Source organism: Corvus brachyrhynchos, unplaced genomic scaffold (genome assembly GCF_000691975.1).
Source record: "Corvus brachyrhynchos isolate BGI_N302 unplaced genomic scaffold, ASM69197v1 scaffold194, whole genome shotgun sequence".
Lineage (NCBI taxonomy): Eukaryota > Metazoa > Chordata > Aves > Passeriformes > Corvidae > Corvus > Corvus brachyrhynchos.
The window spans coordinates 4424050-4449967 of NW_008237890.1; the positions used below are offsets into that span (position 1 = coordinate 4424050).

Sequence of the window (25918 nt, forward strand, 5' to 3'; positions counted from 1 at the left end):
GAATCAGGTATTCAAGTTCCCATAAATTGCACAAGAAACTGGGCGATGATTTAATTGGAAAATATAGTCCAAATAATTCCCTTGGTAGTAGGAAAATGGACAGATTAGGTATGCTTTCCTATAATGATAAAGGTCAGATTGCCAGAAATCATCCCAAAACCGTTCTGGCAGTTACTGTGTCCTTTTTGGCATTTTTACCAGAAACCCTGACCTCATCTAAGAGAGATATGTAGGCCAAGCACAATCATGTCAAAGCAGAATAAAACCATGAATACTTGAAACTATACAAGTGTATACTTAGTTTCCTCAGTTTTCTGTTTTGGTGCAAATGTTCAGAGCAACAGCTTCTTCTTTGCTGCTAAAACTAACTCATCTCAAAAGGTGCAAAAACTGTACCACAAATCACCAGTGGGACTACAGATAGACTCTACTACCTCTTAATAAAAATAATATACTGAAAGGGCAGATAAAATACTTCCATAAATCTACCTGTACAATTTTTTTTTAATATACTTGAGCAGTAGTTTCTCCAAAAGTTACTACTACCCTTTTATAATAAATGCTTAAAGAGTTTTCCTCCTTTACATCTTAACGCATTTGAGTCTCATCTCTGCTTCAGATTCTAATGGAAAGGTTTAAAATAGTATAACACCTGAAAAGCATACAGTCTCCATTAATGACAGACCAACAGTTAGGGACTGTATTTGCAGTTCAAATATTAAATAGGTCTAGAACAAGTAATTTTAATGTAACAGACCCTAAAGAGACTACTACTTGTAAAGACTGATAACGGTTTTTCCAAAAATCTGGAAGTGCCTCCTAAAAATCTTCACCACTCTGATAAATATTGGTAACACTGGCCATCTCAAGTCCAAATAAAAGTTCAAGGACAACAGAAATGCAGAACACAACTAAAAAGCAACATTCTGCACCACTGATCATGAATACCTGGAAGGGAAGAAATTAGTCTAGATATTTTTCCTTATTTCTAAAACTGCAATTCCATTGAAGAAAATAGGATAAATAACATGATCCTATAAGTAGTAAAGAACTTAAAACATTGAATTTCGAGTTTGTTATTTTCTCTTTTAAAAAACCAGACAAACACAAACAGTGGATCTACCATCCCTGGTAGCAATTACAAGGAATTAAAATTTTCTTCTGCCACAACAGTTGTTTTTGCTAAAAATGACACAACCTAAATTAACTTGCAATTATCATAGCTCGGATTCAGTATGCATTGTAACAAGGTTTGATTTCTGTAGGAAAGTTCATTGAGGAGCAAATTATCCAGTCCCTGTTTGGAATTCATCTGTGGGTCATTGTAAAACCTTACTGCCTGGGTGTGCTTCTCAATGTCTTAACAATGTCCACCTCAGACGAAAAAACATATTTTCTTTTCCTTGAATAGTGGTCAAATATGCAGGCTTTTCCCTTTTGTTTTGGTTGTCATGTCACAGACTTTGGTTCATGTAACATGATCCATTGGTGCAAATTCTGGGAGGAAAAGCTTTGCAGTCAGATCATGTTTGCTCTCCATGTAAAATGATGAGCACCCACTTGGTCAAATAGTAGGAAAAGGCGCCTTTTTCTGGCCTCAATTTGAAATCATACCAAATCTTGATGGACATTTTTTGTTTCCTAAAGAAATACTTACTGGTTGCTGTAGGTGAAGATGCCTCACCTTCAGTGGATGTAGTGATGGGTTTAGTATCTGTCATGGTCAGGGTCACAGGTCGCACCGCACTGTGATGGGGAGAGGGTGCCAAAACTGGATTAAAATGGCCAGGCACTTTCGCTCCTACTTGACCACTGCTGTTAGGCGACAAAACAAAACCAAAAGAATGCCTTGTGAAACATACACATTGTGTTTAAGGAACCTACCTATCTTAGAGTTTTCCAGAATTACCCATCATCACAGCACCTGCGTTTTGGAATGTGCTGTTCTAAATAGGCTATGAATTTCCATGTGAAGGCAGGTCCCTTCTCAGATAGGTAGTACATGCTTAGGTAGTAGTACATTTTGGTAAGCATTCTTCCTCCCTGGGAGCACATGCATCAGATTGTTTCAAAATATATTTGCTGTTCATGTTGTGTCTCTGAACCAAAATCCCATGACAGCAGAAGTAAACTGACCAGGCATAGGCCCTAATGTATGAAGTATTAAGAGCAAATGACTGATGTAAAACCTCTGTTTTCACATGCCGTACCACTCTGGCTTGGAGGGTAACCAAGACTTGACCACAGTTGTCCACAGAGATTACTCTCACTGGAAGGCTAACTAACGACTTACGTGCTTGGGAGTAGGGTAGAAGGCTTGGATACGATGCACTATAACATATGCATCATAACATCTGGCTAAAAGCCACCTACTAAAAACACAGAAGTGTTTAATAACGGGAACTTTGCAAGTCAAGAGTGTAATAAGTAATGACACCTCTTTCATAGATGCAAGAGGCAGTCTGCAAATGACCTTATGCCAGGTACAGGTCATCAAGGTAATATAATATTCCTACATATAGGCACATCTGAATATGGCAAAGCTGACTGGTAAATATATGTTTATCCAGTGCTTAAACATACCTTAGACATTCTCCATGACTGCAAATACTCCAACAGTAAATAACTTGAAATAAAAACTAGCATGTAGTAAGTAGTTTTTACAACTGTGGCTGATAACTTCTGTCTTAAACTGATTGTGTGCTCTATGAGTCACAAGTATTTTAAAAGAGCCATACAAACATGAAATACTGGGAATCTTGTAATCAGAAGGATCTTGTCAAGTTAAGATAAAGACATGGACTGATAAAGGATGCAATTCAACTGATTCAATGAAAGGTTAAAAGAGGCAAGCATGACTATGGTAATAAAATAATAACTGGACTGAGACAATTACTGCAAGTATGTGAGAAGTATAAACACAAAGAAGAGGAAGGAATTATTTGGAAAATACAGGAAATACATACTTCGGGTAATGGAATGAAATTGAGAAGGAGGAAACTTAAAATTAATAGCACAAGAAACTTCCTGGCTGTAGGATCTACTAGACTTCGCAAATGCACCCAGGGGAGAGTCTTGTTTAGGACATCTAAAACTAATCTAGCAGAAAACACTAGAAGATGTACGTGCAAATGGAAACCAGTCTGGTGTCCATAGGAACATTGAGCAGTTAGCTGACTATTTCCCCTTTCTAAAAGCCTTACAATGAAAAATAACCGTAAAAATGTACACTAATTATGAGTGGCAAACCCCTCTTAATGAGAAAAAGTCACTCCCTAGACACAACTCTTGTCAGTAAGACGTGCTCACTAAGTTGGACTGGATCTTCACTATGCTTCTAGGGAGACTGCTGCAGAGGCAAGACCCTTCTCCTGTCCTGGCAGCCCAGCTGTCCACACAGCCTGCTGGAGGGAATACCACCTCTCAGTTGCATCTGGTAGCTTGTAGGTGGAATTGCTGACCTGCAACCACAAGGCTACCTTAGGAGCCTTATCTTATGTGGTGTGCTAACATCACAAGAGTAACTGAGAGTCTCTTACCAAAATGATAAACTTCTATTTAAACTAAGACAGAAGATATGGATTTAAACAGACAGTATAATCACCTTACAAAAGCAGTTGTCTCCAAAGACAGACTAGAATAAATTAGAATAAATTAAAATAAATTAGAATGTCACAGGAGACCATGATGATTTACAGCAATGTATCACCTTATATTGTGTACTGTAGTGATCCCAGCCAACAGGAATCCAGTGGCTCATGTGGACCCCAGTTTTGCCCTTGTAAATATGATCCAAATGAGGAAACCCACTCCTTGTTCAGTTATAAGACAAAGATTATACTTATACCCCGTTCTGTTGTAAACCAAGTTCTTCCCTGTGAGACACATAACAGCATAGCAGTACATCACCCCGCTCCATCCAAGTAGAGGGTGAAATCCTGTCCTTGTTGACACCCATAGGGAATTTACCAGTGATTTCAGTAGATGCAGTTTGTGACGCCCCACACCAAGTGCCTGCATTTCTTTTATTTTATGCCCCAAATTTCCTCCTCAATGGAGGTTCTGTACCTGTCTCACATGTAAAACTGGGTGCAGACACACTACAATGACACTGAGGTCTGCTAGACACAGAAAAGAAACCTCTGAAGTGAAAACAATGTAAACTTGTTACTTCAGTAAGTCTAATTCTTATGGTTCCAAGATTTCACACGCTGCACATTAGATTTCAAATGCAATTGCAATCCATTTGTAGGTAAGCACATACCTGGTGTGATGTTTACAAATACAATTCTTCTTCAACAATCCTAGCTGTCTTTGAAGTGTAAATCAAGGTCCTCCTTTTGACAAGGGTTGTCATGGGAAATGGTACACTTGAATTTTTCTTTAAACTTCAGCATTTTTCATTAATGTGTTACTTTTGAAAACAGAGTTTATGAATAGCACTCTCATACTCTCCAAAATTCTATTGGAGGAATGTCTGTTATAAGAAGCCTTCACAAAACATCCATATTTGTTTTTCTTCCATGCAGTGAACAACAGTGAAGCAGTTAACCAAACTGGTATTTAAGTTATCACAGTTAGTTTGCAGCTTAAGATAATAATAATCCTAAAAAACACATCATCATTGTCTCAGAGTTATTGCTTCAGAATATCTTCAGATTGACGCAGATAGTGCTGCATCAGTTTATATTCAATTCACACTTCTATGGTTATCTTTGGAAGCACAAAACTAAAAGCTTCTGAAATAAAAGTCTAGACAGCAACAATTGATAGCAGTACAAGCTCATGAACATTGGCTCTCTTGAATGTCCCAAATCCTCTGAGATGCTTTAAGTTTTCAGTTCTAAAAGGGAAACCTTCTGATCAGAAACACACCCTTCATAGCCTTATTGAAAACTGGCAGCTAGAAAGAACTTCTGTGACCCATTCTCCTTTTTACAGTTCTATCAAACAATGTTTTAGCATGGAAACTGCGTATTTATTTGGACAGTATCCACTTGAATTACAAGTGCAAATTCTTACAGTACATCTTTAACACAAATTAATTTTGTCCTTATACAAAACAAGTTCTACATTCTAGTTCCAGCTTCCCAGAAGAGATTCTTACAGACAAGTGCATTGCAGGCGAAGAATCAACTGTTACCACCAAATAGGGCATCAATATGTCTGTGTGATGGGTTCACAAAGGTCATGCCTGAGGCACAAACCTCAAGCAAATGCCATAGAGGTAGCTGTGTTAGATAAACAAGCTGTGCATTGGAAAAATTGTGAGGAAAAGAAGCAAACACAACAAAGGTCTAGGAAATTTAGCCCTTATTTATGCAGGTATACATTTTTCTACTGTTGGATTGGACGCTAATTTGATTTTCAGATGTTAAAATTTTCAGCTTTTTTAATTCCACACCATCTTGAACTGCCACAGTTTAATTCATTTATGTGCCCAAAGCCAAAGACAAGTTGTATTTGCTGTCACAGCTGTAACATAACTCAGAATGTCAGGCTGTTGTTATCTGACGGTGTGCACTGTGCACACTTTATCTTAATCCTCAGGTCTGAAGTCTGAACAGAAACCTGTAACAGATAGGAATATGGACTTTCTTAAAGTCAGGATTCACTGCACCTCTTTTCCCTGATAGGATTTTCTAACATATTTATAATCAGTTATTAAACAACCTCCTTTCAGACTTCTGCCCAAATATCGGCATATTTAACCTTAGTTAGTTAATTACAATTCAGGACAGAGTTTTGTCATATAGTTCACTACTTTTAGTGTTACAAAAATATTCCCGATGCTATAATGAAATAGAAACTACTAACATCTATAGATGAGCTATCCAAACATAACAGAAGTTTGACACATCTATTAAAAAATTCACGTCAATTATTTATTGCTTAAATTATCAAATATATTTGACGTTCACATACGAACTTTATTTTTTCCTTACAAAATAATAGTAATTGTACTTCTGAATTCCAAATAAAATAAATCCAGTTTCCTTTGGAATCTTAAGTATAAATCACCTTCAAACAAATAATTTTAAAAGGCCAGAAATCATATTAATCTGTGCATGTCCTAGATATAGTGGCATATGATACTCTGTTAGGTGTTTCAGAAAGAAGTTTCATGGATTAACAAAAAATCATGTTACTGCAGCTAACCACTACACTTGGAGAATAATATATTTGCATCTTCAAACACAGGTTTTTAATAGAAGTTCTGTGTTTCACAGTATTACCATATCATAGCCAGGTGATCAAGCAATGAATGCAGTTTAGTCAAACTGGATACCATGCATTTGGAAATACTGTTAGCCATCCTCTCAACAATTCCAGTTGCTTGAAATGGTGACGTTCCAATACTGTGGTGAACAATATCACTGTAAAACCCTACAGCAATGTAGTTTTGAGAAGGCTGATTGAATTAATTTTGTTGGCGAAATTATAGGAGATCCAGTTCTGGGTATTTTGGTCCCCTGCTCCCATAACAAATACCTTACATTAAAAATTGTCTATTAGACACGTCTGTGAACCTGGAGATCATAGCTGATAGGTTCTGTCTTTGAGCCCACGTCATTGTGCTTGTGGTGCCCACAGAGAGTGATGAATATTTTAGAAAAACTAAAACTGAAAGATATCAGAAATATCTTTCATTTTTCTAACTTTCCCCCTCTCCTTTTTATCTAGAGCACCCTATTGCTCCATCATCTGTAAAAATAGAATGGCTATATTATTCTCCCACCAGACACAGCTCAGTGGTACAGCAGGCAGTTTCAGGAAATGTGTGAAACACATATTTATTTATTTTAACACATATTTAATTTATTGAGGATATGTCTGACTAATAATGATGTTTTTGAGATTTTGCTAAACATAAGGGAATGGCATTACTAGAGGACCACCAGTGAGACTGTAGAAAATACTGTAGGGCAGTTTGAACCTGGTGGGTGCCATAAAGCATTTGCTTCACACAAAGCAAGGCTACACAGGTTCCCTTTCTGCTATTGAACATTATGGCAGCAACAGAAATGCACTTCAGCCTCTTTTAGTGTCCCTTACCACTTTTCACAGCAATGAATCTCCCTAGTTTCCATATTAAGAATCAGAGTAACTCATTGTGACAGCACAGCTTATACAGACCTCACTCTGAAATGCCAGACCAAAGCTTCATGTGGTATGGCACACAGCTACCTGTCTGTTTGAAACATTAGTTTTAGAAAAATACGTGCTGTTTCCTGCTCTTGACTGACAACATCTCTTCTGTACTATTCTCTATGAGAAATCAAGGTGTTGGCTTCAATCTAGAAAGGCCTTCATTCATTTGATGAACTGATGTATGAATTTTTCTCTTGATCTAATGCTGCTGAAATTGAGGCAACTGCAGTTTCAGCAATACACGTTCAGACATGGATATAATAAGAGAGTCAAGAATCCTACAGCCTGAATCACAACTTCACCTGTGAGCTCACAATACCAGTTATTTGTCAACAGGTCGAGCAAAAGGAAAAACACAGCTTTTCTTGTATATTTGCCTTAACTACAGTGTAAGTTTGTGTGACAGAAGCATGGGAAAGGAATTCTCTTTGTAGGTAAATGTTCAAAAATATCTTCATGTTACATAGCATTTCATGCACTCTGGAGACTTATGCATTTAGAGCAGACTAGATAGAAAATAATAATTTACAACTGCAGTTAAATCTTAAAACACCTTGTCAGTAGATAGTTTTAAGCTAGGACTCTCTCATTCTTTGCCTCCCAATCACAACCAAAAACTGCACATTGCCTTATTTAATCTTCAGTAATTTCTTAAAACTTACAAGGAAGGACTTGCCCAAGAAACTGAAAACTATTAAATGTCAACAAATAGAAAGAGGTGCTAGTTATACCAAAGAAACCACATGCACACAATTTTGCTTTTTTTGGCTTATTCTGCTAGTACTTTCCCAAGAACCAACAGGAAACACTTTGACAGGCCCAAAGAGAGCCTCACAAGATTCCCTCCTCAACACTAAATGACTGTAGTTATGGTATTGAAGAATGTAAGACAAACAGTCTTCCTGGTATTCCTGAAGAATGTGCCTTTCATTGAACAAAAGGATCAACATCCCAATCAATTACAGGAAGAAAATAAGTGGCCTCATCAGCTTCCAGAAACAGCTATTCTCAAGCACCTCAGATATTTCTGTCTTCAGGCAAAGATAAAACCAACAAAAAGATAAAGCTGCAAACTAGCCCACACTGCAATAAATTATGTTTTATCAGATCCAGGAATTTTAGTCAAATATGCAGTCAAATATGCTGCAAATACGGAGTAGTTCACTCAGCCTGTAGTATATAACACATGTGAGCCATTGCTTGTAAGAAGAAAATAGTCCAATACTTAACTCCCATCAGGTTTAGTTAGTTTTACCATATTATGAAAACTTCATATATCATCAAAAATATCACAACATTTGAGCTAAGGTTATAGGTAAACAGTATAGTCAAAGAGCTTGGAAGATTGTCTACTTCTGTTTGCTTGGTTCAGTCAGAAAAAAAAAATCTCACTGATACCAGGATGTTCATCAGCAGGATTCACCTCAACTGTTTTGTTTGCCTTACTACCATTTCCTTCATCACACTTGCTGATACTTTTTCTGTGATTCACCACACCTTGACCAGGAAATTATTCCATTTAACTCAAAGGTGAATTAAGTTTGGAGATTTTGGTTTTGATTTCATCCACACCAGTGATGTTGTGCTTGATGATTTGTTCAGGCTCATTGAAAGTCTTATTTTGATACTGTATATGATTCATACAGTTCTGAGTAATAATGCATTTCATATGTGTGCACGTGTGTGTGTGTGTGTACTTGTGTACACAGACACAAAGGAGGTAATATTTTCTAGGATTAAAGGATGCACCCATCTGGAATAATTCAAAAAGGAAATACATGCTGGAAATTTGTGGTAGCTTTGAAAACCTTGACACACTCTAGGTGGATGAACACCATAGGTGGGTTAGACACATATCAATCAATTACTTTTTGCTGAAACTTGCATTGAATAATCAGTATCAATTGGAGATATCTGCACCCCATCATAATACAGATACATACTCACACACACAATCTCAACCAGTAACGTGAGTACATAGCTAAGAGGAAAAGCACTGAAATAAGTATAGTGAAAAGGGCTCAACTGAAATTCTAAATCAGTGGAAAGTGCAGCCGTTCTCAAAACCCTGGGAACTCATCAGACTACTAGCTTGAGGCAAGTCCAGCTTTATATCTAACAAGGTCCATTTCTGTTCAGTACATTTGTTTGTTTATTCTCCATATTGAGCAGGGGATAAAAAGCAGATATTCATGAAAAGCTCTCTTTTGTTTAGGATCATCCATTGTTGAACCATTTTTCACTGCAGCCAAAGGGCCTGCTTGAACTTCCTGACTGTTCATCACACATAATTTGGACTATTTAACATTACGTCAGGAAAATTGCCCAGTGCTTCCCATCATGGAAACCTATGAGAGCTCTATATCCTTGAACTAATTTTACTTGAAGTATTCCATTGAATAGCATGACTGTCTCACTATAATCAGTGCAGCAGTAATGTAATTAATCTCAAAATTGCTGTGGGGAGTACAAGGCATCTCAGTTGCTTGTCGTAACAATCTAAATTAGCGTATTACTGAAAGATGTTCAGGAGGAACAGTTCATTTTAGGTAAATGCTGTCAGGGTATACATCCTTTCTACAGCTAAATTAAAACTATCATCATAGTTCTCCTTTAGAAATCCAAATGAGTATGTTTTGAGGTGGGAAAGTATAATTAAATTTGATGTGCTATTCCTACAGATGCAGTTTTGCATTTTATAATAATTAAATTTGTTTGAATAAAAACTCATGTTTTATTTAGGAAAGAAAAACTGGTTTGGCTCAAAGCATGCCATTGTATCAGAACAATTCCCTTTTGTCACTGAAACTTCACAGACAGTTGCTTCTTCTTTTCCTAAGCAAAAAATTAATCCTGCTGTTTTACTTTACACAGCCAAACTTTTAACTATTCTATTCAGAGATATTTTGACTAGGCATGAAACTACTCCAACTTACAGCAAATCTTAGGGAAGAACATTAAAGAATTATATTTTTAAAAGATTCCACTAATAATAGTGATTAATGATAATAAATTATGGTGAATAGCTGATGCAGATGACTGAAATTGCATAGTTGGTGTTATTTACCCCATCCCTTCTTGTCAGGAGCTAAATCAAATGTCAAATGAAATTTTAAAAAATTACCCTAATAAAAAGGTTATGAAAAGTGATGAAAGTAGTAAATTTAGGCTAGTTAAGTCTGTTATTCCCTATTAAATATACAAGAATATGAAGTGTTCTCAGTTTGCTACTATGCTGAAAAAAATCAGCAGAGTAAAATTTTATCTTTTAAGGTCAAAAGATTATTTCTTCAACCAGAGGTAAGGGAAAAGAGTTGGGCAAAAAGTTGAAAGCATAGCTCCTGCTCAGTGAATATACTCCCCAATGTTAAAATCGTAAGACAGCACATTTTTCAACTGAAAGAAAGTCAGATACTTCATTTAGATGCTGTAGTTTTTTTCAGTAATGATCCAAAGCAGAACGTGGAACAATCCAGAGAGATTATCACCTAATCTGCTCTTTAACATATATAAGAAATCAAAATGTACGTAAAACAAGCACTGAATAATTAAAGAAATGCATAACAGTAAGGGCCTGATTTAATTTGCATAATTTTTCCCTTAATAGTGCCTAATTAAGACATCAGTTTAAAAAAAAAAATCCAACAGAACTCTGAGATTTTCCGCTCTGAATTAACGCTAAGGACTTTTAATGGGTGTCTTAATTAGACTTTGTTATTCATGGAAATTTTACACAAATTAAAATCAGGTCCTGCATGCAACATTCCCAGCTGAGTCTCAGAAAAAATGCTATACAGGATTGAAAGACTTTTAATCCATGTGCAGATAGCAATTTGTATTCTAAAGTCAACACACTCCATGTTCACTTTTTGGTTTAATTTTCAGTAATACTGTAACGAACAAAACCCACATAGCTAGGATTTGTCTCTTCAAAGAAAATTTTTATTTTATGGAACCACTTTTTTTCCTTTTTTTTCTTAATTAAATACAGAGAAGTCATGAAGTTGGACCAGGGATTTAGCCCATGAGGACAATAGCCATGATGACCTTCTGCACAGTCCAAAGGGTAACGTATCTGTTATTCAACAGAGAAAGTTTGATTCAGTCTCAAGTTCCTTTGCTGCTGTGTCCAAAATGAATGCTGCAAGGCCTGTCATTATGAGTGAAAAAAAAGAAAACAAACGAAGCCCAAAACAAAATGCTGTCATAGCAACCCCTTCATCCCTGTTAAGGAAGTCCTTTCAAAGGAACCTAACTCTTAGGAGAAGAAAAACCTGACCACTGCCTCTTCAGTTTACATACCCAAGGCTCTTACAAAAAAACATGCTAAAACAGAAGCACCAGGGCTCCACAAGAGCCTTTCAGACAAGGCATCAAAAAAATAACAGCCTGAGCAGCAAAGATTACATTACACTGACACTGGACATATTCCAGATATTGACAGACCAAGTCTCAACTGCAGTTTATCCTGTAGTGCAGATCACACGGTAATGCTGTGTGCTGATGCTATCATGGAAAGCAGTTCTGCACACAGTCCTTCACAAATTACTTCACTAATGAAAAACATGCTAATTTCCAATATCAGACACAACTTTGAACTGGTGCAGTTGCCAGGAACGCATCTGCTACAGGATGTTCTCTACAAAAGGAAGAAAAAAAGAATTTGTATGGCTGTGCTGTGCTCACTATGCAAAGAAATATCAGTGCCTATGGAGCAGGGCAAGTACTAACTTGCCAGAGTTTATTTTCATTACCAGTCTATAAATATACCTGTATGTCCATGTATGGACATATGTATGTATGTACACACTCCTTCCTGCATCCTGCAGTGGGAGCTTTGCCTCTGGTGGCCCAACCTGCAGGAGGAGTGCAGGACCAGGACCTGCCCTCTTGCTGCTGCCAGGTCATTCAGTAAAGTATTTTTCTTATGCTTGACAGAGGAAAAGTAAGTAAATATGATTAACCTGTACCCTTTATTCAACCATGATGAACAGGATAAGTTGTATCACATATATTGCAGCTCCCACATTTCTCTAAGACCAGAACTGGCGAGGTACCAGGCTAGATGCTCTAGAAGACACACATTCCTCACAGGACTTGTTTTGGAGGGGTCACATAATTTTACAGTACCTGGCTAGTCTGCGGGCTGGACGGGTCGTAAGAAGGTACATAATTCTTCAGAGTATCCTGAGGATTCAGGTGGGGAGGATATCTGATCGTTGGATGAGAGAAGTAGCTAGATGGGGCAGGAGGGAGAATAGCTTGTGCTGGAAATGGCAATGGTGAAGGTGGAGGTGGAGTTCTAGTTGAGATGACTGGAGAAGATAAAATAAAATTAAAATTACTTCGCATCTTGTTTCTTCTAAAATTCTTCACCTCTGTGTTACAGCAAGAAAAGTAAAAAGTCAGTTATAAATCAATGGATTGCACTCCTGCGCTATGGCATTTTAATAGAAAAATTTACAGGTCCTGCCCTCAGATTATCCCAGGAAATGGAAAGAGCAACTTTTTCAAAATCATAAATATTTTATCTTGTTTTGGTTTTGTGGGTAATGCCATTATAGTTTTTTTCTTTTTTTTTTTTTAACAGGAGTCATTCTCCAGCATAAAATATATTCCAATTATACAATTTTCCCATCTGAAGCCCAAAAAAACCAAATCTAATAAAGCCCTCACTTTTATTTACAGCACTCAAAGACTGAGGAAAATCACTAAGCCCCAAGAAACAGGGATTCCTCACTGCATTGCACTCTTCCTGCCTCATCTGGGGACAGGGCAATATCTGCTCACCAATATTGCTGCAAATATTTGCTGACCTTTATGAAAATGATAATGAACATTCAACATCAGGGCCTGAGAAACCAATCCATCCAATAAAAATATCTACCCTACCCATTTTTATTCTTTTCACTCTCTTTTATTTCCCTGCAAACATACACTTCTCTATCTAAAGACTGTGTGCAATATCTAAACAACTGACATTGTTTTCACAGTGCAAGGAAGGTACAGCTTGTCTTTCTGCTGCCCAGCAGCTGTCAGTCTGGAAGTGTAGAGCTTTCTTCTATCACACTGCACAAGAAGACACTTTCCATCCTTACTACACAGCTAGAGAGCACATTCTTGGTGTATTAAAAAAAGAGGTACTTAGTTCAATGGAAATGGAGAGGAGACAAGGAGTTTCCATTTTCATTAGTGGAAAAATACAAAATCAGGTCTGTAAAGCAAGGTCTTTTATAAACTCTTCCAACAGTTGTCTACAGTATCAGCATGAGCGCACCAGCACTGCTCTTCTGGACCAAATTTCACATCTCTGGGTTTCCTCAGCTTAATTTTTAAAGGACAAGTCCTTTTTTGGGCATTGCTCATTGGCATAATAGATCAGGCTACAAAGATAAAAATGGGGTTTCCCAGCAAGTAAACAGTTCAGCCACAGGTTAGGTTATGATTGTCACTCTAATATGAGTATTTAAAAACTATACTCTAAATTAAAGATATACACATAAGTATAGGATCTTTTTTTTCTTTTTTTGGTGGCAGGTTCATTTTAATAACACCCCCACCAAGCTTAGTTTAAACCTAAAATAGTAGTTACTGCTCTGGCATGTCAGACGTTTGCAAAACAAACACAAATGAAGAAAAACCTATCCCTTCCGTTTCATTCATCATCTCCGATGTGCTTGAGTATCTGTTGCTAGTGGAAACCTCATAGAGACCAGAATGAGTCCAAGACCATTTTTTAATACAAAATATGTGGACTTTAAGGGGAAAATAGTCTTTACACATTAATTTAAAGGGAGGCACTTGAAATCATGGAGGAAAAATAAAACAGAAACTCCTCAAAGCAAAACTGCATGTGAAAAAGAAGTTTTCAAATCTGTTTTACTCATCTAGACAGTCAGTTCCGCTCAAGAAATTAAAACTTTTACATGCAGTTTATAAGGAGATCTGATGAGATGCTGAGGGGATGCTTCTGAGGACTCTGTCCTCATCTGAAAGACCAGGGTAAGTCTCACCTCTAAAACCAAACAGGCCCTGGTGCTGGAATTTCCCTGTCATTACTGATAAACCCTCAAAACAACATGCATTCTGTCATATTCCAGTATCTCCTCCTCACTTTAAGTGAACTTTTACTATGGATTTACTAATGATTTCAGAAAACAGGTGTTGAAAAATACTTAATGAGCAGTCTACATCTTTAGATTCAGCACTCAAAAGAAGCACTGCTACTTATTTCATTGTGTCTCATGGTGAACATGGTGGGGACTTCTCTTGTGTATAATCCTGCTGATTCTGGTATCCAAATAAAATATAGTAATAGCAACAATAATTAAAAAAGGGATTTAGGTGAAAGGACAAAATACAGGGAGGATTTTTCTTCTGTCAGTTTCTTCATTCGTTGTTCAGTTTATTTTATTCCCTGGTTAATCCTAAATCCTGTTTAGTGACTTCCAGCAGTCAGATTACCTGAACAGTTAAATGAACACTTCTGCAAGGATATCCCGACCTTTTCCATTTTTATTCTCACCAGTATTATAAATTGGATTAGGTCTCTAAGAAAGTCTGAAAAAATGCATCACAATCTGATTACAGGAAAGGAGAACAGAACAAATGAACAGGGAGGTTTTATTTCCTCCTCCATAACCCTCACCACTGTGTGCAACTCCTGGGATTCCTGGGTGGTGATGTTGGGGAAAAGTGCTCAGTCTTGATGAAGAATCCTGGGGAGAAGTAGGACTAAACAAAGGCTTTTCAGGTTTCTTCATTGTAGGAGAAGACATATCTACAATAGAAAAACAATGTAACAGTGACATTAGCTGAGAAGCCTGTCTCAGGACACATCATTTTATGGACTGAAGATATTTCTTTTTACTGCTCTTGCACAAATATTGATGTATGATGATCCAGCTCGCCTATGATGAATAAGCTAATTTTTAATCACTTCTTTCAAACTTGAGAATTAAAAAGAATGTCCTAACAGGTCCTTGTCCTGCAAAACAGAAACTACATTCCTTTCATACCAGAAAAGTCAAACAGTGGAGAAATTTGTCTTTAGAACTTCCTTAGATTCTTCTCACCTCCACAGAATGTTACCAAATCATCTGCTCCTTCAACAGCCACTTAATTTTTATTGCATTTTTTTAATGGAACACCTACACTCAGGTGTGTAGGGTAACTGCCATACACATGCTGGTTTATGGTATTTATTATTTTATTACTTCAAAACCTATCCCTTGCTCTTCCCAAAACTGTAGTGAAAAAACATAACCTCCGTAAGAACAAAGGACACTTCAACTTGTCTATCTCATATTTTCTGTGTCTCAGGAAGGGTCTTGTCACTTCTTCCTTCCAGTTTCCCTACCAATAAAACTTCTCTTTAGAGCTCACTATGTGAAGTAGGGACAAATGTACAATTTCTACTGAGCTTACTGATATTTCACAGAGCAAAAACACTAGATTTTTTCTGAAAGTTTAAATTAATTGACCACCATTTTTTGGACTTCACACAAAAGTATTTCAAATGTAATTACAATTGTTTTATAGGACAGACATCAATATTGCAACCATTTCAAGTTCCATTTCAAGTCAATGATACTAACTCATGTTCAAAGCAAAGGTCATTTCTTAAGCACTTTACTGGACGAGGCCGTCATTGCAGCTGACTTTCTTACATGGACCATGTTATTTTTAAAGGGATTTTTGACCCTTTTAATATTGGCACACTCTATTCTGCTAAGACAGGCCTGCAAAATGTGAATGTCTTATTGGGACAAAATTGGACTAATGCTTTCTGAACTGGCTATAGCCTGAGTGTGTTTTCACCATGAAAAGCATACTTAGAGCACGACACATGAAACTGAGAGTCCACTTGTTTACTCTGCCCCATCCTGCTGTCCAGCCCTGCACAGGCACTGGCACCAGACCCAGAGCAAACTCTGCCTGTGACACTCCACCATCCCCCTGCAATTCTCACCCTCCATTTTGATCCTGAGTACTGAGGCTGATGAGTGCCTGAATACCCTGAAAATTTCACATCTTCAACAATGCTGCTGAAAAAGGATTTATTTGATTTAAAGTTTCGGGAAGGGATTCCAATCCTTATTACTTTGAGTATGAAAATAAAACAGACTTTTGGAAAAAAATCCTAAATACAGATGAAAAGCAGAAAGATGCCAAAAGCACTCGGACAAAGTCATTGAAAGGTCAAAATTAATCAGACACAGTGTCCTGTCCTGCCGAGAATGTTCTTCATATGTGAAATTCTCAGTGCTGTTCCAAATCGCTATTGCCTGTATTCTCATAACTTTGGAGATACAGGACACAGGTGCCCAAATGAGTGGCACGTTATACATTTTAAAGCATCACATCAAAGTAAAAAGGGCTTATGCAAATAAAAATAGTTAGAACATCTCATCTTCCAACAAGGTAAATCTGCCTACATAGGAAGTCAGAAGAGCTGCTGTGAAGGATAGCATATGTAGCCTGTTCATCAGCAGCTTGCACAAATGGTGCTCCAGATGTATAGCTGTTCAAGACAGCCCAAGGCAACAATTTTGATCAATTCTAATGTGATAAAATGCTGCAGGGAAAGTGCAGAAACATGTTTACATCAGCCTTTAATTAAACTGTTGTTCACTTCCAAAGAATCTTAGGAAACACTAATGAGACATGAGTTTTGGCAAATTCATCATGAAAGCAAAGACCCTCTTCCTCAGTCTGAAGCAGCTTGCCATCCAGGCAGTTCCTGGATGAATGTCATCTTGGCACAGCACTTGGCAAGCCCCCTGTTAGGAGAACTCAGCTGGAATCCAACAGTGACCCAGGGCAAGTTTAAACATCCACCTGCCTGTTTCTGCACACCTGACCTGCTTTCTTGGTCACCACCGCAGCATAGCATCTTTCCTTTCTTGCTCATGAGAGATGCTTATGAGCAGAGCTAGAAGAATCCATAAACAAATATTAAATATCTTTTAATCTTTTAATTCTTGAGCTCTTCTTGTTAATATATTTTGTACTGCTTGGTTTCACAAGTCTTTGTTTACAAGGTACACTCTCGAAAACAATAATCTGTAAATATTTATTTACAACTCACTAGTGTAGAATTGCCTCCAGAGAAAGTAAGATAAACCCATATTCAACTTACGGTATATATCACCACAGTGAAGGACAAAAACTATGGAGTCCATAGCACCCCTGTTAAGCTATAAGTCATCCTTCCTTCCATGCTACACTTTTAAATGAACTGTTCTTTCTCAGAGGTGGTACTTGGGATTATTTCTGGTAGCAGGAAACACTACATACATCATATCCAGTTTAGGCTTACTCTTCACTGCTTCCACCTCCTCTGGCAGGTACACTTTCACATGTGCTTGTGTGAAGCACATGTGAAAACTTAGGTAAAATTTTGAATTCATATTGGATAGCTTTATAATGACAAAAAATCATGACAAATCCCACTGTGCTCAGGAGAATTTGTTTTGCTTTACACCTGTACATGTGAAGAAGGAGTAGAGCCACTTCACACAGGCAGAGCCAGTACCACTAATTTTATGATGAGCTCCATCATATTTCCTTTAACGTTACAAGCATTATGTGTTTCTCAATTGTGCATTTAAATAAGGCACCTAACACTGAATACTGACAAGTGAGTGACTTTAAACCACAACCACCTCTCACTTATTGAAAAAAGGCTTAGTTATATCTGCCCTAAAGACTTGGCACCAGGGCTGGATGGAAACTGAGAATCCTGAAAATCAAAACATTTTAATACATTTATCTTCTCCACAAAAAGAAGAAAAGGAATGGAGACACATTTTTATATGGATATGTGAATAAATAGGAGAGAAAGAGAGATGTGCCTGAACAGCTGGGTGTCTGAGATACTTGATGTTTGTAACAGAGAAAGACTGGCTAAGAGTCCCTGTTCTGTATCAGACAGAGATGAGTCTTTGCAACTAGCACTTCCCTTTTACAAATCTCTGCCCTAATCCTTGACGTGTTGGTGTCTGATTCCACTTCACTGTAAGTTTTATCTTGGACAGGAGACAAGGCCTCCTAAAAATGTATTTACTTCCATGAAAAATTTAATTCTGGTAATCGAACTTCTCCAGAATGAAAATCAACAAAATAAAACGAAACAAACAAGTCGTGGTCAATTTTGTGCTATGAATTTCAGAGACGCTTAGCAATTCTCAAGGTGAAGGCCTTTGTACTCACTTTTGAGAGAAACAACGGGGTCATGCAGCTGCATGCATACTGCTTAGCAACTGAGAGTGTTCTGAACTCTAGGACCAGTGTCAAGGTTTGGAAAGAGTTGCTCATTTCATGTTTAAAAGACTGATCTGTTTTACTTCACATTTTAAAAGCTCATTTCAGTTTTACTTTTACTTCTACATCAAGTGTGGAAAACCATTTTACATATGAAAATTTTGTACTACATTAGAATATTTCAGTGTATGAAGCTTTGATAACCTCCCATTTTCAAATCAGCCTACTTAGCGCCAATGTTATTTTCACAGGCACACCTCCGATATTACACAATCCAGTCTACCAGACTGTGACACCTGTTTTCCCATCAGGAACCATGCCCAAGGCTAATCAAACACTCTGTTGTGCTATTATGCCATTTCACAACAGATAAGCCATTTCAATGTATCATCATTTGAGATTTGTATTGAAAAACCTAGGAAGAGAAACCAGACTAGAATTTCTACCAATGTCATTTTCAGTATTGTAAGCTGTCAAGAAAAACACAAAAACAATACTGAAATTCAGAAAAGCTACAGCAAAATGAGTAAATTACTTGCAAGAGCAACTGAATTATTTCTTTTTTCGTTAGTCTTACAATGAATTACGCTTTTTATTTTGCATTGTTCTATAAGTATTAATATACATAAGAGAAGAAAGTGATACAAGAACTTCCATGCAACTGAAACACAAAAGCCAAAAACCCTTTAGTTGGAGCAGACATGTCATTCTTCTCTTCCTTACCCACATGAACTTGCAGAATACTGTCCTCCATTGCCAACAGTCACATTCTGTGGGCTGTGTTTACCTTGATGATTTCTTTTACTTCAGCAGAAAGGGGTTTGGACAAGAGACAGAAGGGTTTTACCTACCTGCCCTTATACCTCCCAGCATACTGGGGGAGGGGGAATATAGGGAGGCAGGGTGGAAAACCCAGATAAGTCCCTTTACAAATGAATGTAGGACACTCTTTGCTGATGTTTGTGACTAGCTCTATAAAGCTGGACTACTGGAATTCTCCATTGCATTACTGATTATCCTGCTGTTTATGGACAGAAAGCAAAACAACTCAGTACAGTTCCTGTTAAAATTATATGCATTAGCTTTTGGAAAGTATAATCTAGTGCATGGACATTTAAACTAAGGTAACTGGGAAATCTGCACACACATTTCCTAAAATTAATTTTTTTAAAAAATTTTTAATTTTCAAGGCCATTTATAAAGAGGGGATGACAAAAGCTGTGATGGTCAGATTAAAGCATTAATATTGAATATGTGGGCACCAAAACCATCCACATTCCAAAGTAATTTCAAAAAATGTCCAGCTGTAGGACAGGACATATAGACCTAATCCCATAACTGTTGTTTGACAGTATCATATGACATGTAAGTAATCAACTGCCATACTGAGGAGACTAAGTCTATGAAAATTTACATCTATTCCCACCAAGATTAGGCTGAAACTACGGCATGCTGTCCTGCAAAAACTGTGAGCAGCAGTTCTTCATTCTCATCCTTTAAACACACCTCACCACTCCTCATCACGAAGGACCAGTACAACTCCCAGGAAAGGTTTATAATCAGCATGACTATGTTACCATATCTGTACTGTTTCCTGTGAGGAGAAAACATACCTTTTTTTCCCATGCATTGATCTTCTGGCATAAAGCTGGCCAACCTTCCTCACCTTTCCTCACCCTCATCTCATACCAGAACCACTGTCCTGCTGTGAGAGCCCCAAGATGCAAGTGCCATCATGCAGATCATTGGGATATGGTGTGCTGCTCTTGGAAGGAGATGAGAAGGTCTCCATCACCTTCACAGCGACCGACAGGGACCAGCTGCACCTCTGCAGCCTCTCCTGTCTCACGTCTTCCTACGGCTGCACTCAGTTTATCCAACCACTTCTGTACCAACACAGCTGATCAGATGTCATATGGGAATTACTTGTGACTAACACAGAGCTCAGTGGGGTGACAACTTATTACAGGTAATATTTTACAGGACCTTATTGAGCAAACAACGTTTCCAGGAAGACCAAAAAAAAAAAAGCAAATCCTTTTTTTATGCTTCCTATTGCATCTCCAACTGTATTTGTCTTTCAGTTTATATTTCTAAACATTTTGTAACTCTTCATTCAGTCAGAATCTTAAGTGCTCATGGTCTGAAGGCACTGCAAGTAATGAGGCTGACTTTGGAAATAGAGATAAAAGGCATCAGACCAAAAATACTGGGTTGCTATAACAAATATATATACCATCATTAAAAAAGCCACATTAGGCTCCAAGAACTCTGCCCTGCCATAAAAACCCTTAAGCATCTCCAGTGTACTTCAGGTGCATTTTTGTACATCTTTACACTTCAGAAATAGACTGGGCCATTTTATCGTCTATGAATCATTTTTAAGAGGTGTGATTCCTGTATATAGCTGTGATAGAAGAGCATTGTGGAAGACTGAGAAAATCTTCCTAAAAAACCAAACAAGTTATAAAGACTTTAGAGTACATTTTAGTCATTTATTAAGTTATCCTACAGAAAGTCATCCAGACTTCAAGGAAAAATGTACAGCTGTAACATCCCCTTAATGCTGAGACTCCCAGGACCTTGGCCAGAAAATAAAATCAATACTGTAACCATAACTGCAAAAGTCACAACAGTATTTCCAGTTTCTAATGCAAGATTAAAGGGCTATTTGAGATAAATTAATGTGAAGGAATTTGTTGATTTGGAAGCATTCAGATTATGAAATCTCCTTTTTATTACTATTATAGTCTACACAGGCTACAGTTAAGGATAGTTTAACAGGTGTGCTACATTAATTGTTGATCCATCTGGGAAATGGTTTTGAATGGAGGTAAATCCTTCAGTCACACTGACATTTACTACTTTGCTCAAGTTTGATACAGATTGTATGAAAGCAGTAAAAAAGAGAACCTTTTCAAACATATCTATGTACACAGCACAGAAACAAAGAATCTATGAATAAAGATAAAAGAGAAAGATACCCCCAAAATTACAATACCTGAGTTAAATTAATATTTTTCATCTGAAGGAAGTACCATTACTGGGAAAAAGAAAAGTTACTGCAGACGTCTATGGTTCAGGAGGTACTAACACCTCTTCTTTCTGTAGATGAAGATATTCTGTACCACACAGGTTAAATTATGCAGACTTACACATACCCTACAAATTTTAATAAGAGCTGATCAGTTTCAAAATACTAAATCTCTTATTCATCAAAATTGGAAGAGGAAAATTACCCACAGTAGCTCCTGGGACAAATCTTGAATTAAGACATTCATTTTATCACTAATTTCAATCAAATCAAACCATCCAGATAACAGGACGTTGCCATGATATAAAATTCATCACAGGATAAGTGCCATGAATTCAAGAAAAATATTATTTTGCACTAATGTCATTCATTGATCTGTATGGGAGACCTTGAGTGTATTCAACTCACTAATCACACTGAGGAAATATCAAGTGAGAGGTCTTCCCACAAAATATTTTTCAAAACAAAAGACAAAGAACTTGTCATTAGATATTTTACAGTGACTTTATTGAGCAAACAACAGTCATTTCCAGGAACACAAAAATAGCAAACCCTTTTTGTATGCTTCCTGTTGCATCTCCAACTCTACTTGTCTTTCTGTTTATATTTCTAAACATTTTGATACTCTTCATTCAGTCAGAAACTTAAGTGCTCATGGTCTGAAGGAAAAGTCAGGTCGCTGCTCTGTCCAGAATAAAAACTTCCTCACCTGCTGTTCTGGATACTTGAAGGTACTTACAAACAAGTTGTTAATTTGTCTAAACCTATTCTAAACACTGAAGAACAGATAAAATCTTTGTTGCTTTATTTTTTGAAGAGAGCATAAACTTGACATCATTCTCAATAATGGAGGATGTAAATTTTCTTGAGGTAAAGCAACTTACTCATTATAAGGTAATGTTTTTGCTATTCTGTTCATGGATTTTTTTTTCTTTCTCTGTATTTTCATTAAATAAGCATTTGGGAAATCCTTCAGCTATTTTTCTATACTTAGTGCCTTTCAAGCTTTAAACGTCTTTCATATTTATGAAAACAATGTTTGACCTATTTCAGGTACCAGCAGCTTTTCTTGTAAAATTCCCACTACAGAAAACAAAAGTAAACCAAGTACCTATTGATCTTAGATTCAACCATCACAGCATTTAACATTATTTTTAACAGGGAGACAAAGTTCATTCATTGAACTCTACCAGCATCTTGTTCTGTAATGAGGAAGAACAAGGAGAACTCAAATTGGGCCTCCAGTTCCTTGCTAAGGCTGTTGTTCGTTACCATAATGCAAGTTTTCAGCATCATAGCAGCCAACAGGCTCACAGAAGCCATGGCTAAGAATTTAATGTGGAAATACACTTTCAGAAGTTAGTCTTGGTGAAAAGTATCTCTTGCTTTACAAATCTGAAGTTATGAAAATTTATCAAGCAGTAGTATTTGACTGCAGTGATTAAAATAGTCATATTTTGCTAGTTAAAAACCCAGAAAATTTTATGTATTATATAGAGATACATAGATAGGAGAGGTATGAGTATATGTGTGTATACATTGTTTAAAAGGTATTTTAAAATAATAAAATATACAAAGGTAGAAGTAACGAGTTACTAAAAAGACACAAATAGCTTTCAAATATACTTTGACATACAAGGATTTTTAGAACCCAGACTAAATAAAAACACAGAATGCTATTTAACAGGTATTCATCAAGGTAAACTTTTGCAAGCTGAATTGATGAGTTAGATGGAGAGTGTGTTTCTAAAGCATTAACCTTCAGAAGAAGTTGGAAAAAAATCCTGTCCAACACAGGACACAAAATGCCAAGGTGTTCTGTTACCGTTTTCAACTCCTGGACTACATTAACCACTTCTATTTTTAGTTCCCTCACTTCAGAAATGAGAATATCCATCCTTGACAGTTGATTAGAAGAAGACCCAAGAAAGAAAGAGCTGTCAGGAAGGACCCCAATGGGGAAGGAGTGTCCAGTGAATGGGGAGAAAGCAAAAGGGGACAAGTGTCCAGAAGAAGGGTATCCAACAAAGGGTGTTGGGACCTGAGAAGTGGAGGGTCCAACAGATGCTGGCCAAACAGGTGAAGATGGTCCAGCTGTTTCAGTTTTAATGGAATGATGGCATCTTGACTCTTGACCATTGGTAGAGGTGAGGTGTAAGAGAATGAACATGATGAAGAAAATGTAAAATTAAAATTCATTTCATTGTATATTGACATTCAGTATTTCCAGACACCTGACTACTATGGAAATCCACATGAATCTCTCATTATCATGAACAGTATGCATTGATGACAACTGTTTAACTTATTTCCAATGTACATAGCATTGTAACACTATAACAGTAGAACAGGTCTCAAGGAGAAATACGGAAATTGTCTGCAATTATGTTAATGAACTTTGCTAAGCCATTTTTCAGAAAGGAAGCCATAGATGCACACACTGTCCTTCTCTTTTCTGATATTCCTGTTTCCTTACAAGTTAAGAAAAAGGTGTCTGATTTACTTACCAGTTAGTAAATCAAGATGTTCACCAACAGTTAGCAGCCTATTAAACCCTAAATACTCTTTAGCCACTGCACTAGTCACTAGAGGTTTTTAGATTTTTAATAACTTCCTCTTCCAAATTGTGAGGGGAATTTTATTTTTTTACTGCATAAAATTTCTAAATTTTTAAAACACTCATCAATTTTACTCAGGCAGAAACTTACATCTATCTCACAAAATCTTACTAGCGCAGGAACTCAAAATTTTGTTTAACATAGAAACACAGTAAAGAATTCAGTAACAGCAACCTGGAGAAAGGAAGACTGGAAGAGATCTACAGCAAATTGCTTTTTAGATGTAGATATATTTCTTGATGGAATTGTAAGACATGATTCAGACATCATCAAAGTTATTAAGACATCAAGTTGGAAGAAACAAGGCACAAGAGAGAAAAAATAACTTGCACAATATCTGACAGAAGACACAGCCATTGAAATCCTAATTGTCGTGTTAGCCCTCTACTTCTAAGTAAATACCATTCTCAGAGATTACTTTTCCTTTTCTGAGACTGGGGGATTTTTGGAGGACAGTTGGTTACTTGAAAGGCTAATGGCAAAAGTCTTGGGAGAAATCTTTGCAGTTATAAACTTGCCTATTTGCTCTATCAGAAAACCTCAAACCTGTTGCAAAAAATCATGCAAATAGAGGCATATTTTAAGTATTTCAACATAGCAAAAATAATGGCACAAGCTACAGAATCTTCTCACATTGACTTGATGTCTCCAAAGTAAAAAACACTGTCATTATACAGTATTTTTTTAAATCTATTTTTGAAACAGTTATGCATACTCTTGTGGTTACATATGTTTTTAAAATAGTCACAAACTTTTTCGCAAACCGATGAAGTAAACCTCCAGGACAGTATCACAGCTTCATAAGACTTTCTTCTCTTCTATAGGGATTAATAATCTGAATTAAATGAGTAAAATAATAAAAACTTATTTTTAATGTTAATTTTGGTTAATTAGAGGGGGGGTTATATTTTTATATCAGATTGGTAACATAACTCTTTGCGGATTGTTTTTTACCAAGAGTATGCCAGCTATAAAGTTACTATTTTTAAGATATGCTTACTTATTTCTGGCCAGAATTACATCTTCAAAGACACAGCTGCCCCAAAACAGACTATAAAGCACAACATCTGGAAATCTTATCAAAACATTTTTGGAAGTACTATGACAGGAAGACAGCTAACAGCAAAAGGACAGTTTTACAACTGAAAGCAGAGTCTGGTATGAGCAAGATTTTACTGTAACTGGGCTAGACCTCCTTGTCTTAGTTTCACAAATGCTACATCCCAGCTACAGCACAAGTACTCCTGCAATCATGTCCCTGACCCTCATGATGCACGCTTGCATAGAGAAGCTGTAAAATCTATTGGGAATACAACAAAATCACTTCTCCCTTAAAGTCTTCTTACCTACTAAACTTCATGATATTTGTTTTTCAAAACAGTGGAAGGCTGATCTAACCCTGCTGCAAACTTTCCTCTGTCCTATTTTTAATGTCAGTACATTTCTCTGTTGCCCATTAATTTCTGTCTCATTCTCTCAATCAAAACTGTTACATACCTGTCAGACACCTAGGAAACTCCTAAATATTTTATTCAAATGTATTTCAGATGTCATTGTCTTATTGTAACCATTCAGTTCCAAACTACCACACTCATGATATTTCTGTTACTTTAGGAATAGTTAAATAAAGATACAAAAAGCCTAAATTATGAGTATGAGAGCCTTTCAAAACTATGTAATTTCAATTCGTATGAAAATACATTACATTTAGATACAGTGATGAAGAAACCAAATCTATTTCAGCTCAGAAGTTAGAGACCTCTCTCTGTCACGTTCAAAAACTGAGACAGTGAACCTGAAATGAGCAACAGTATATGTTAGTATCAACCCTATTCCTGATGTTGTCTCT

The 25918-nt window shown here is 36.9% G+C and overlaps 1 protein-coding gene across 6 annotated transcripts in view; it reads right to left on the minus strand.

Moving 5' to 3' along the window:
• Positions 1-25918, minus strand: part of NFIB (nuclear factor I B) — a 263106-nt gene that overhangs the window by 27901 nt on the left and 209287 nt on the right. For 4 of the 6 annotated variants that reach the window (XM_017732878.1, XM_017732877.1, XM_008632561.2 and 1 more), the window contains exons 7-8: positions 14801-14932; positions 12283-12467 (exon numbers count right to left, since the gene is read on the minus strand). In XM_017732878.1, the coding sequence (XP_017588367.1) occupies positions 12283-12467; positions 14801-14932 (317 nt within the window). Of the gene's footprint in view, positions 1-1657; positions 1825-12282; positions 12468-14800; positions 14933-25918 lie in introns of all 6 variants that reach the window. The other 2 variants (XM_017732876.1, XM_008632558.2) reach the window with 2 other exon arrangements.